Below are 14,355 nucleotides of genomic sequence, written 5' to 3' on the forward strand. Positions count from 1 at the left end.
AAGGCCTAGGCTTGATTGTCAGCCCTGCATCACTGGGTGTGAGTCACATGACTGTAACTTGTTTAGAGATACATTGTATTAAGGATGAGAATAAACAGGTGTGGTGACACAGTCCTTTAATCCCAGCACCAAAGAAGCAGAGGCAGGTGGATCTCTATGAATTCCAGGACAGCCTGGTCTGTAAAATAAGTTCCAGGACAGCCAGAGCTATGCAGTGAGACCCTGTCTCAAAAAATAAACAAAAAAACTAATGCGAAATTCATTTTCCACCCACAGAAACACACAAGAAAAAGGAACCCCACCCCATATTATTGAACTGGAAGAATTAACACTGTTAAGATGTCCCTGCTTTGAAGAGTCTTCTGCCTGTACAGCAGATGGGAGAACAAGGGCTTGCGGACTCACAGTACTTTGTAACCCCTGAAGAAATATTAATTCTGACAGTAATCCTTTAACCCTCACAGTGACCTATGCCTTCCGGTGTATTTCCAAAGGCAAAACGTAATCAGGCTGGGATGCAGTGATTCCTTGTAGGAATGCTCCCAGGCAAAATGGAGTAAGAAAAGTCAGGATGCAAAATTAAGGATTTCTATCAGTTTGAGTCTGGCTTCTGCTTTGGGAGTTCTCCTAGGTCAAGAATTGTGCCAAAAGTTTAGCCTTTCATTGATGTGAAGGACAGCCTTTTGTGCCCACAGCCAGGCAGTCAGTAGCCACAGGGAGAGTCTTCCTTTTGGCAGAGAGACTAGCTGGGAACTGCTCTGGAGTATCAGGGAGTTGGGGGTGCAGCCCAGCACAGGGGATCTCTACTAATAACTCAAAACTATGAAGAAGCGGGAAATGAAATACTAAGACAATGTGCTGGAAGGAGCTTCCCAGAAGTGGAGGGTGGGGTGGGGGATGGGGATGGAGGGCAGTGAACAGGAAACAGATGAGAACAAAGTATAATGACATAAGTATGCAAATGCCACAACAAAACCCAGCGCTAACCTAAGCGCTAACCATCAGTGAGGTAAATATAAAACAGCAAGATGCCAGTTTTATACAAGTGAGGCAAATAAATGGACATTTTATCTCAAGAGCTCTATAGCTGCGTGGGAGGCATGACAGAAAGAAAAGAAAACCCATGTACATAAATGGTGTGGAATTGAGGCTTTAGCTGCATATCTCTGTCATTCCCCAATCCTGAGACTCACAGGCTGTCCTCCGCTCTTTTCTAACCTCGAATAGGAAAATAATTATCTATGCTCCCTAGATACAAGCAAAACCATCCACATTTGGAACCTTAGACAACGATATGAAGGACAGCATTGTCCACTGTAGAATGTCCTCGTCACCAATGTCTCAAAACAGAGTGACATGTTACATTGGAAAGAAAATCAGTTTTGTTCTGTTCAGAGACGTGGCTAAAATGCATAAAATTTGAAAAGTGTTTAAGATACGTACTATTAGATTAAAACAGAAACTGACAAGATTTATTCTTTGCTACAGTGGTAGCAAAATATGTATACAGTCATCTTAACTTCCCTAAGGTAGAAATTAAGTAGTCTGTAAGAGCTTTCGGGAGCTGCATTTGGTGTTCCTTTGTCTTCATGTCTTGTAAGTCTTTCTGTGTGATAGCAACAGTGTCCTTATTTGTATAGCAGGTTTGTGAGACTAGTAACTCATGTGATCACAATTTATGCCTCAGTGAGATTTGACAGGAATAAACTTAAGATATATACTTAAATGCTTAATGCTTAATGCTTAATCACCAAGGAGTGGTACTATTTCAAAGGATTAGGAAGTGTGGCTTTGTTGAAAGAACCGGGGGTGGGCTTGAAGGTTTCAAAAAGCCCACATCAGGCCCAATGCTCTTATTGCTGCCTGTGGATCAGGATGTTAAACTCTCAGTTACTTCTCCAACACCATGTCTACCTTGTACTGCTCTGCTCATAGTGAGAGTGGACTGTCTTTGGATCTGTAAGCAAGCCCTTAATTAAATACTTTTGTTGGTAAAAGTTGCCTTGTAATGGTGTCTCTTCATAGCAATAGAACAGTATCTGTGATGGTTTGTATATGCTGGGACAGGGGAGTGGCATTATTAGGAGGCGAGGCCTTGTTGGAGTAGGTGTGTCACTGTGGGTGTGGACTTTTAGAACCTCTTCCTAGCTGACCCAGAAGCCAGTCTTCTCTTAGTGGCCTATAGATGAAAATGTAGAACTCTCAGCTCCTTCTGCACCAGGCCTGCCTGGATGCTGCCATCTTCCTGCCTTGATGATTATGGACTGAACCTCTGAACCTGTTAGCATCAGTAAAACCCTAACTCAGACACTCCCATGGATCCAAAACTCAGAAAGGACCAGAAGGCAAGACAAGAGGTCACTTGTTGGTCTTATTTAGCATTAAACCATTAGAAGTACACACTAGAAGATTGCAACAAAATAATAGCCTACTATAACCCAACTTAAAAAAAAAAAACATTCTTTATTGACCAAATTCACATCATGAAACTACAAATACAAAGAGAAAGGACACAAGCATATATTTTAGAAAAATCTTTAATGATTGTTATTGAACAACCCTATGAAACTTAAATATGTAGTGCAATCGTATTCTCAATTAGCTCATTTCACTGTTAAGTTCTTCAATGCATTCCCGAGGTCCTAGAATTGTCAGTGATGTCTAAAAGTCTAAGAAAGATCTCCACAAGTCATAGCTGGTTGTAAAACATCTTCAGTTTCTATTTTTAAAAAATCGCTTCAGCGTTTGGATGAGAAGGTATGCTACATAGCGGTGGTCTGCTCTTGGATGCTACTGGCTGTTCAGGCCCGTTGGTTTCCACATTTACCAAGCACCTACTGTGTATCAGGCACTGCACTAAATGTTGGAGACATAAAGATGAGATTTCTGTGGTCCCTGTCCCCTAAGGAACTCTTAGAGGCCAACAGGTTACATAAAGACAAAAATGACAAAAAAATATATCAGTGACATTAATACTGGGCTTCTAAGTACAATAGCATGTCACTGCTTACAATGCCAAGGCCAATTGCTGAAACCATTTTCGTGTAATAGGAATCATGACCACCTAGCTTAATTTTAATGTTTCGCACGATAAAGGTAGTTAACACTAGAGCTTTACACCATAGTTTTTCAAGTATTTCATACTTAGGAATATTATTGCCCACGTTTGTGCTATAGTCAAAGCTTGACTGCAGGCGGCTGCCTCATTCACATCTCAGCACACTGGGGTTCAGTTTCTCACTGAGTTTATGAATCAGGATGGCTAATTCCTCCGTTGCTTGGCTCTTATCTTCCAAAAGTTCATAACGAAGGCTAGAGATATCCTGCTTGATTTCTTTCAGTTCACCTAGAGTATTTGTATTAAGAAAAATACGTGTGAATGGTGATCTGCTCTTTATGTTTAGACAAAAACAAAAAAACAAAAAAACAAAAAAAAACAAAAAAACAAAAAACAAAACCTGACAAAGTGAAATTCACTCAATTTGAATATGTTTGCTTCACAAAGTCTCCCAGGGAGATATTTTAAATTCTTCTTTAAAATGTTTAAGCAAAGCCAGCCTTTAAAGGCATACTAACCTTTGAAAAAACACTAAAGGCATTCCAGCTGTGCCTGTGGTAGTGAACTCGGCTTTAGGCAGTACCTTCTGTTGTGTAAGTTCAAACCCACACCCCTGTGTAGGTTAGGCAAGTACTCTGCCACTGGGTTACAGCCCAGGCTCTCGGCACAGGGTTAGCCAACTACAACATTGTGAATAATGCTAAAACAACAATTAAGATGAATTTTCAAATGATGAAACAGTGAAATCACACTTTAGTAGTGCATGGTGGCACACAGCTTTAATCCCAACACACTTAAGTAGCAGAGGTAGGTGGATCTCTGAGTTTGAGACCAGCCTGGTCTACATAGCAAGTTCCGGGATAGCAAGAGGTACTCAGAAATACCCCTATCTCCAAAAACAAAAACAAAGATCAAACAACCTTCCTCTCTCAAAACAATCACACCCTTGCTAGACATAGGAGTTTTCTGTATCTCCTCAGGCCGAGGGGTGACACACCTATATCCTATCTCGGCTGCGCTACTAAAAATGAATTGATTGAATGTGCAAATATACAGAATTAAATTTTAAGTTAAATTTTATGAACAGAAAGGAAGGCTATAAAGGGAGCTGATCACCAGACAGTGGCATGAACTCGGGACTGGGGCTGCCTGGTACAGGGCCAGGGTGTGAGGGGAAGGCAGTGGAGATGCTCCCCTGCAGCATGCAGACTCCCATCTTTCCAAGAAATCCCATCTCATCACTCTAACCTCTCTTAGAGTTTAAAACACAGCTGCTCCCCGAGTTCAGCTTGGCAGCACCCTAAGCATACACAGATTGCAGTGGAGAGCAGAACTGTTCTAGGAGTTATTTAACTGTGACGTAGAGAAGCATTGAGATGAAGATTAAATTTAGAGGCAGAACGTTACCTAGATTCTAAGAATAAATTCTGAAAATTAGGCATACTTAGACTTCATCTTTTTAAACAAGTAATAGAATATTTTAGGATATTTCCCTTTATTAATAATCTTTTTAAATAGACATATAGTGATTATATATACCTGTGGGGTACAGTGTAGGGGTGACCTTTATCATGGTAGCTTTATAATTTTTAAAGCATAATTTGTATGATTATAGATTATGATAGTATGATGGTCTCATGTAACCCAGGCCTCAACATCAGTGTGTAACAACTAAGTGTGTGCCCTTGAACTCCCAATATTCCTGCTTCTACCACCTGCCTCTGGGATTACAGGAATATGTTACCATGCTCCAGAATACATATGTTTTTATTATATACGAATCAGTTGAGTTGGTTTGTACCTCAGTGGTAGAGCTTGTGCTTAGCATGTATGGGCCCCTGGGTTCAATTTTTAGCATCACAAAAAACAAAAAACAAAAACCTAAAGACAACAAAAGAATATTTTCATTTTAAGAAAGTCTTAACTCTTCTTCAAGAATCTACACTGATCATTTGAGGATTCATTTTGGGGCAAAAAATAAAATAAAATAGTAAAATGTGCTTCTTGTGGCATATGGGAAAATAGAGAAAAAAAAAGGAGTCTGGTTTGAAACAAGTCTAGCTTTGGTTTTAGGTTTGTTTTCCATTTTTGGCTTGGAGGTTAAACCTGGGATTTGCTCAACAGGTGTTCTACCAGTAAGCTACTTTGGCCTGAGGTGGGGTTCTCCCACAGTGAGTATTTCTGAATCCTATGACCACAGACAGTGTAGGATTCAACCTTGGACTTTGGCTTCCTGGATAAAAGAGAATTATCTTATGTGATATGCTTACATGCTATGCAGTCGACTTGCATTAAGAACTTGATTCTCACTAACTTCCCTCCTTGGGACACAGGTTCAGATGCTGATTACTATTGGCACGGCCACATGAGTCTTCCCATGGACATAGCTAGCTCCTGGATTCCAAGGGTGGTTATGAGACCACTGATAACATCTCCTCGTCTACATTGTAACTCCATTCCAATACCATCTTCTTGAGCCTATTTTTAGGCCAGCATAATAGGACTTTTTCCTGGTCCTTCATTCTATATTAATAGATTTTTTTTATGTGAACACATACAGCTGGGTTGATTAGATCTGAAAGGGACTCACTGTGCTCACCAAGAAGTGGCTTCAAAGCCCACTCATCAATAGCATTTGCTAAGTTAGCCTTTCTCGAATCAGGACAGACAGATCTGGAGGCAACTTAGCTAGCCTGAAAAGGAGCCTCCACTTATTTTTAATTCTCTCTCTATCTCTCTCTCTCTCTCTCTATCTCTCTCTCTCTCTCTCTCTATCTCTCTCTCTCTCTCTGTGTGTGTGTGTGTGTGTGTGTGTGTGTGTGTGTGTGTGCCAGTGCATGTACATGTGTACAGGTACCTGTAAGAGATCAGAGACATCTGACCTCTGGAGTTATATGTGGTTGTGAACTACCCAACATGGATGTGGATGCTGGGAATCAAACTCAGGGCCTCTGCGAGGGCAGCACTTGCTCTTAACCACTGAGTTACCTCTTCAGCTCCAGGTTTACTTTTTTTCTAATTCTAGATCTGCAATGTGGTGTTGCCCTCCAATCATTTTGTTTATGTAGTTTGGAGCTTAAAAACTTTTTCCTGAGACAGTGTTTTTGCTCTGTAGTTCTGGCCGACCTAGTACTGACTTTGTAGCCCAAGGTAGCCTTGAGCGTGCAGCAATAATCATGCCTAAGCTTCCCATGTTCATCAAGTTAGCTATGAAGAAAAGCGTTTCTCGGCGGAAGATGCTTACCTTCGTTCACCTCATCATTTTCTTTGTCTACTTGTGCTTTCAAAACATACCGTTTTATGAGTCTTTTCATTATCTGCTGTTGGGCAAAAAGAAATAATTAAATCACCAATATACAAGAGGATGCTCAGTCTACTCTGCAGAGAGCCTTACACGCCCGTGACATAGGCAGCACGGGCCGTGCAGATTCATACAATCGTTTACAAAGAATCAGCCAAGCTGTGGAATTTAGCTGTCTTTTACTTTCTGCTGGAACACAACCAACATATACGTTCTTTTCATTTTTAATCCCAAGAATGAAACAGCTTTGCTTAAAAGCTGGGTTGGAAAATGTCAATGGTTGCCTTTAAACTGATAGTTTCTCTTTAAGGTGCTTTGAGCTACATTGTCACCATTGACACAGCATTATTCCTCTCTATTTGAAAAAAAAAAAAAAAAAGAAAACAGGGTCAGAGCAGAACACTTGGAAAACAGAGAACAACAAGAGAAATAAGCAAAGTCCCTGATAGCCCCATCATCCGCAGATAATTACTGTTGTTTTGGGCTTAGACTGTTCTAGTAGCTTTCCTTTAAATTATATGAAAGAGAGAGGGGGAGGGAGAGGGAGAGAGAGGAAGAGACAGCACACTTATGTGACATTTAGTGTTTTCTGGATTTCATATATTTTGTCCCATTACATATTTGTCCCCATAGAAACTTTACTGTGACTATTTTTCCAAATCAAATAAATGTTCTTACAGAATAATTGTTTATTCATAAGAAAAAAATTGGATGCCAACCTCATACCATAGATAAAAAAATTAATTCCAGTTGGCCTTTCATGTGAAATATAAAGCTTTTTAATACTTTAATAGAATATAGTTATTTCAGATTATATTTCTAAAACAAGATAAAAATTTTAATTACAAGTAAAAGTGATAAAATGAATCTCATTATGATTTAAGAACTTCTACTTATAAAGATGTTCAAAAATAATAAAAAAAAAATCAGCATTTTTCAACAGGAAAATGCTGTTGACAACTGTGACACCTAGGTATGTCACAGAAATGGAATCATAAATAGTAACAACTCATAGAACAATCTTGAAGTCTGTTCCTGAGGACATACACACACTATAACAAAGATGAGGTGTATGTTGGTATTTAATAAAGGAAATGAAGAAGACATAAATTTGATAATGACTCCTGCTGGAAAAGCCACGGGCCAATGGAGACTCTTATATTTTCCTGGCTTGAGAGCAAGTAGACAAGATGTTTTGGAAATAATTTAGCATTATCTTCTAAAGTTCAACACTAGCAGAAATTTCACTCCTTACGGAGTCCAAAAACTATACATAAAGCCAAGAGGCAACAGAGTTAGAAGCAATATCGTCCTAGATAGCAGAAACTGAGTAATCTACACAAGTATCAGAAAACAAGGAAAATGGACAGGTAAATCAGTCTCCCACAATGCACTTTCCCTGTGTTCATTAATCTTATTAGTTAACCACAGCCATGCATACATGGGGATGAATCTTAGAAGGATGATGCTGAAGCCAGGTATGGTGGCATCGGTCTTTAATTCCAGCATTTAGTGACATTTGTGAGTTTGAGGACAGCCTACACAGTGAGCTCCAGGGCTGCATAGTGAGACCATGTCTCAAAACAAAGCAACAAAGCAACAAACAAACAAACAGAATAAGAAGCATGACGCTGAATGAGAATGTCCAGTTGCAAGGGACTTCACAAAATATAAAGCTATCATATAGAGCTGGGTCATATGTATTCCTGGAATATTCATGTATCATAAACTTACAACTGAAAAGAAAAGCAAGAGGATTAGGAACCCACAGCAAGGCAGCACCAGCCTCTTAGATGTTGGTGGAGATGTGAGGTAAGGAGGAGGGCCAACTGGAGGCAAGAAACCAATAAACTCAGGTGTGGCTTTGTATGTTCACGATTTGTTTCCTACTCCAGTATTGCTGTACATATTCTTGTGCAAACATAACTATCACACTTAAAAGATAATTCAGAAAAGAGGTGGGGGAAGAGCTGGAGCTAAATGGTAGTTGTAGGGAGAATGGAAAAAAAAAACACCTCAATTTTAAGGTAGCAAAACGTTTGAAGCTAAGCGATCTGTGAGATGTTAAAGTGAATAAAAGAAGTTCTGGGGTAATCTGGAATGCTGTTGTGGGGAAAAGCTACAGCTATGTGACAACAGAGAGCCCCATGCTATTAAAAATCCTGTTTTCCCAGTCACACAACTACCCAAACCTGCAGGAACAAGCATCCCAAACTGCAAGGTGGGAGGGACCAGAGATGAGAAGCTATAGGAGACAGAGAGCCAGGACCAGGGAGTCTTGCTTAATCTGGGGGTATATGTGAAGCACGTTTACTAAGAAGTGCAGCTCTGTATGTGCTCTTTATAAGGGGAGAATGGGTCAAGGTCAGCAGAAAGCTAAGTCAAACAGTGTTGGCAAAGAGAACACCGGATAGCTTAGATACAACTGCCTTAAGACTACAGTGACTGCAACCCTCCAGAGGGGAAAGCTGGGGTCCCAGGAGTTGAAACCTTAACGTCTTCGAGACTCCCCTGGCCCTAGGCCCAATCCTAACCTTGCCAGCTGTGTCCCCAGGCAAGGACATAGAACTAGGGCTTCACTTTGTCTTTTCTTTGGAGCCACTGAGGAAGCCTTGGATCCAACTGGCTCTTCAAAGGCAACCAGACCAGAAAAGACAGATCTTAAGCTCAGTGATTCATTCACCAACTGCTTACTGAGAGCCAGTTTTGTATAGTAGCATGCACACACACACACACACACACGAACATACGCACACCCCCTACATACACAGACACACATACACACACATACCACATACACAGACACACGCACATACACACAAACATACTCACACTCCCCACATACACAGAGACACACACAGACGCCACACAGACACACATACACACAGACACACATACACACACACACACACACACACACACACACAGACACACACACACACACACACATTAAATAATGGAGTGGAGAGATGGCTCAACAAAGAACACTGGCTGCTCTCACAAAGGACCCAGCACCCACACGATGGCTCAAAACTGTTGGTAGCACCAATTCCAGAGAATTTGATGCCTTTTTCTGAATGCTATGGGTATCCAGGGATGTATATGGTGTGCAGACATGCAAGAAGAATATCCATATGCATAAAATACAATGATGATTAATGATGGTAATAGTATATCAAGCAATAACTATTTTTTTAAAGAGATGAAGATGAAGATTATTATCAACTAGTGCTGAGACATGGACGATCCTATAGGAAAGCCAAAAACTAGATCCTTTCCTCACACGATACAAATGAGGCAAGTGCATTGAAGACATAAATTATGAAGTAAAATTTCTAGGGAAACATTCTTGATGCCCTAAAAGGTATCAGTGAAACGTAATCTTAAGTCAAATGAGATTTCCCCCTATTGTTCCTGGATTAATGATAAACTCTAACCTGGTTATAAAGCACACTTGTTCTTACAGTCAAGTAAAGAACAAGTTTTCACTAGCATCTGGGTCCATACCACTCCTACAGGGCTCACTGAGATTCAAATCAGTTCCGAGTTTACCCCCCACTCTCTACATACCCACTGGGAAAGGCCTGAGAAAGGAGAATGCCTGGGTCCTATAACTCCTTTATCTTCCAACTGTTCCATGTGAAAGGGAGGGAGTGCTTCCTCTTTCCCTAGAAGCTGGTGACTAAGGTGGAGAGAAAAAGACCCAAGAGGTAGGCAGGAACAAGTCTCCTTTTATTCTCAGGGGAAATTCTGTATACAGATATACCACTTTCCCCTTCAAAAGGTGCTGTGTTTAAAGCCAGGCTTAGTGGCACATGCCCTTAGTCACAGCAATGAGCACTAGTCAGAGAAGGCCTGGCTCTCAGGCATCCTCAGTCACACTGCAGGAGAGCTGGTGGCCTGAACTTTTGAACATGAGAAAGAAATGCAGGCTTATCTTTTTCTAGCCCTTCAGTGTTGCTATTTGGCAGTTTCGGAGACTTCCTAACAGACTGAAAATAATAAATATAATGACACCAGACACAAGGACCTGTACAAATCTTTGCATGATGGTACACATCTGTAAATCTCACACATCTGTAAATCTCAGCATTTCGGAGGGAGAGGCAGTAGTACCAGAAGTTCAGGGCCAACTTCTATTATTGAGTTTGAAGACAACCTGGGCTACAGAAGAGCCTATCACAGATAAACCTAACCAAACAAACATCAGAAAAATCCATCGAACAATCCAACCAATCAACCAATCAACCAATCAACCAACCAACCAACCAACCAACCAACCAAAGGACATTAGAAAGACGTCAAGTCTTAAACATTAGCCCAATCTTCATAAGAAAACCAGCCAGAAATTTTGTGAACTAGACAGGCTAATTAAAACTCCAAACTTAAGAAAAAAAAAAAAAAAAGAATAGCCAGTCAATTTTGCAAAATAAGTAAGGACGATAATTGCATCTGTTTTTTTGTTTGACTTTGTTTAAAACTATATATGGTCATATAGTGTTCACAGACAGATCAATGGAACATAACATGAAAAAATAGGAAGAAATCAATTTGATATAGGAATGTAGTAAATGAAAAGTCAACAAAACCCAAAACATTATTCAACACACTGGACATAGATGAAAATAATCATCTGGACAAAATGAATCTGGGCCTCCATCCATCACCGCACTCAAGGTCATCCATCACCACACTCAAGGTCATCCATCACCGCTCTCAAGGACATTCTACACAGGGTGAATATTTCATAAAAAGTGAAAGAACTAAAACTACGTAAGTTTAAAGGTCATTACATAATAGGACCTTTAAAATAGCACATAAATTCCAAAGCCATGAAAGCCTTGTAAAGTTGACTGCAAAAACGAAAAAGTCCAGGACGGAAAATAACAGCTCTAAGTTCAAGGCATTCAACACACTGGTATAAAAGCCTTCTTAACTCAGATCCCAGGCAAAGGCTGACAGCTTTAACTATCAAAATTCCTCTTCACTGGTAACAGAAAGCCATCAAGAAAGGCAAAGGAGGAAGAACAATATCAACCAACTGGACCCCCAGAGCTCCCAGGAACTAAACCACCAACCAAAGGGTACACATGGAGGGACCCATGGCTCCAAATGCATATACAGCAGAGGATGGACTTATCTAACATCAGTGGGAGGGGAGGCCCTTGGTCCTGTGGAGGCTCAGTGCCCATGTGTAGGGGAATGCTAGTGGGTGGGTGGGTAGGGGAGCTCCCTCATAGAAGCAGGGGGGATGGGATAGGAGGGTTTGTGGAGGGGTAACCAAGAAGGGGCACATCATTTGAAATGTAAACAAATAAAATGATTGGTAAAAAAAGAAAGAAAGAAAGGCAAATGGAGATTTTTCTAAATAGATTATTAAACATACATGGCCAAGTTCATTCATGATAAATGCAAAGTAAAAGCACCTGGTTATTTCTGTTGGGTTGAAATAAAAATCCTTGCTTTATTTCTACCAATGGAAGATGGGGGATGAAATAGACTAAGTCCCATACTCGAGCAGATTGTCAAGTTGTCAAATAAAGGAAGACTTCAACAGTCACTGTGTGTCAGTCAAGTTTGCCAGGTTTTCTTTCCTCTTCTAAGGAAACTGTATGCAGAGGTGGAGCATACCCATTAACTAACACCCTGGGCAGTATAAATGCTGTGATCCTCTCTACACAACAGAGAACCTATTAGAACCTAAAGATCTGGTGGACCAGATGGAACCAGAAACCACAATACGTAGTACCCAAATCAGTATGCAAAGGGTATTTTAAAGTTGTACTGATAAAACAGGAGTGCCTGTTGCAAAATAGATTTCACGGAAGTAAAACCTAGTGAAACATACCAGATGTCATACTGAGAGGACTACGTATTCTCATACAGAGTATCTTCCACTCTTTCTCTGGGGAAGACTTTATGCAAATATTTGTTCATTGGTAATTATAGCAATGGCTCAGTGGTTGAGAGCACTTGTTCTTGCAGAAGATCAAGGTTCGATTCCTAGTACCCTCATGGTGGTTTCCAACCATCTGTAACTCCAGGTCCAGGGGAATCCAATGCTCTCTTCTGACCTCCGTGGGCACCAAGCATTCATGTGGTGGACAGACATACATATAGACTAAAGCCTCTCATATAAAAAGTTATAGCAACACTTTGTTTTCAACATTGAAAACGCAATCCTTCTTGCTGAGCCTGGTGCTTCAGGCCTGTACTCTCAGCTCCTTGAGAGGCCAAGGTACGAGGACTGAAAATCCAACCCACGTCCTGCCATACATGGGTAACAGTGAGGTGGAACTCAAGCCAGGAAACATAGTGAAACTCTGTCTCAAAATAATAAATTAAAATAGAATAGCCTGGGACTATAGCAGAGGCAAGGCCCAGGGTCCAAACCTCAATCTTAAGGAAATAAGAAATACAGCTACTACTATAACAACAGCAGCAGCAACAACAACAACAAAAGTCTCTTTCTCAGGAAAAAAAAAAAACACACCACCAACAACAACAACAAGAAAAGGGAAAGGACAAAGAGGCTGAACTCTTCTGATTTTGAAGTCCCTAACACCCCACTGTCTCTGCCCTGTACAACTTCATAGTATATATGAAGACTGCACCACTCCACACATACAGAGGGTCACACGAGGAGTCACACACAAGAGAGTAATGGCTTGCAAATGCTTACCTGATATCGTGTTGGCTGATTGAGAATGCTGTTAAAACTGTGTGATTCAAAAACTCTCGAGTTAGACTGAGTGAAGAGGTTTAACTAGGAAAAAATACAATTAACCTAGTAAATGAGAATACATTCATTTGGGATAAGAGAAATATATTATTTGATTCTCTTAGGTGGCATTTCTGGAGTCCACACTTCTGAGGAATGCTTTGTGCAAGTTGGCTTTTATGAGGGGGTTAAATATTTTTGAAGGCAAACAGTTGTGTGAGAGACATGTTCCCCTTCATCAAAGCGCTGGCACAAGGGCCTCCAAAGTGGTTTGATTGGGTGCTGAGCCTGAGCTCCTCTCCTAAATTGAACAGACTTCCACAGGTGCGGGTGCCTTACACGTATTTTGTAGCCCCACAATATCACCTAAAATAATATGGCTTCCCTGGCGTGCTTGCCTGAGCAAGGATCAGGCCTGTGGAGAGAATTGGTTGAAAAATGGGTCTTCATTCTCTGTTTCTATCTAGCTGTCTGTCCACCTCTCTGTCTTCTCTGTCTATCTACCTATCATCTATCTACCTATTCATTAGTGATATCTATCTATCTATCTATCTATCTATCTATCATCTATCATATTATGTCTATCAGTCATCTATATCTATAATCTATCACCTATTTATATATCATATATCTATCATATCTATCATCTATCATTTCTATCAATCATTTATGTCTGTCTATAATCTATCATCTATCAATCATATCTATCTATCTATCTATCTATCTATCTATCTATCTATCTATCTATCTGCCTATCCGCTCTCCCACCCCCAGCTTGAGTTTTGAGTAGGCAGGAGCAGAAAGCCAGCTGAGAGCTGAGTCCTGTCCACGTCTGACACAGACATGAGCAGGAACTTTCCACCACTCAAGGGCAAGCTGGCTTGTATAGGATTCAAAAGTGCTCCCACCTCAAACTATATTCTATCCACCTCCCGAGCCTCCCCGTGATAATTTAGGAAGGTGTGGCAGGCCAGGGCAGAGGTGACAGGACTGGACAGGCCTCTAGTGGACTGTTTGGCTACGACCTGTTCTTGATGATGTTACTTTTCCCTCGGCCTCTGGGGGTCAGCATCGGCCTGCTGACTGAGCTCAGCGGCCTCAGCAGGAAAAGTGTCTTACCAAGCTCTAAAACAGAACAACAACACTGGCATTTCTTTGACTTTTTGTTTAATTCATTTAATGAAGGAAGTCTATACCAACGAGTAAGATTGAGAAGCTTTATCTGGCATAGTGGCACATGCCTGCATGCCTGGATGCCCAGATACTGGGGAGAGC

The 14,355-nt window shown here is 40.8% G+C and overlaps 1 protein-coding gene across 4 annotated transcripts in view; it reads right to left on the minus strand.

Moving 5' to 3' along the window:
- Positions 1-2,521: 2,521 nt before the first annotated feature.
- The window catches only part of Trpc3 (transient receptor potential cation channel subfamily C member 3), a 62,763-nt gene continuing 50,929 nt past the window's right edge, over positions 2,522-14,355 (minus strand). For 2 of the 4 annotated variants that reach the window (XM_076932297.1, XM_076932296.1), the window contains 2 exons: positions 6,303-6,378; positions 2,522-3,346 (listed from right to left, as the gene is read on the minus strand). In XM_076932297.1, the coding sequence (XP_076788412.1) occupies positions 3,204-3,346; positions 6,303-6,378 (219 nt within the window). In that variant the 3' untranslated portion in view covers positions 2,522-3,203. Of the gene's footprint in view, positions 3,347-6,302; positions 6,379-13,041; positions 13,126-14,355 lie in introns of all 4 variants that reach the window. The other 2 variants (XM_034501269.2, XM_076932295.1) reach the window with 2 other exon arrangements.

Source organism: Arvicanthis niloticus, chromosome 4 (genome assembly GCF_011762505.2).
Source record: "Arvicanthis niloticus isolate mArvNil1 chromosome 4, mArvNil1.pat.X, whole genome shotgun sequence".
Taxonomy (NCBI): Eukaryota; Metazoa; Chordata; class Mammalia; order Rodentia; family Muridae; genus Arvicanthis; species Arvicanthis niloticus.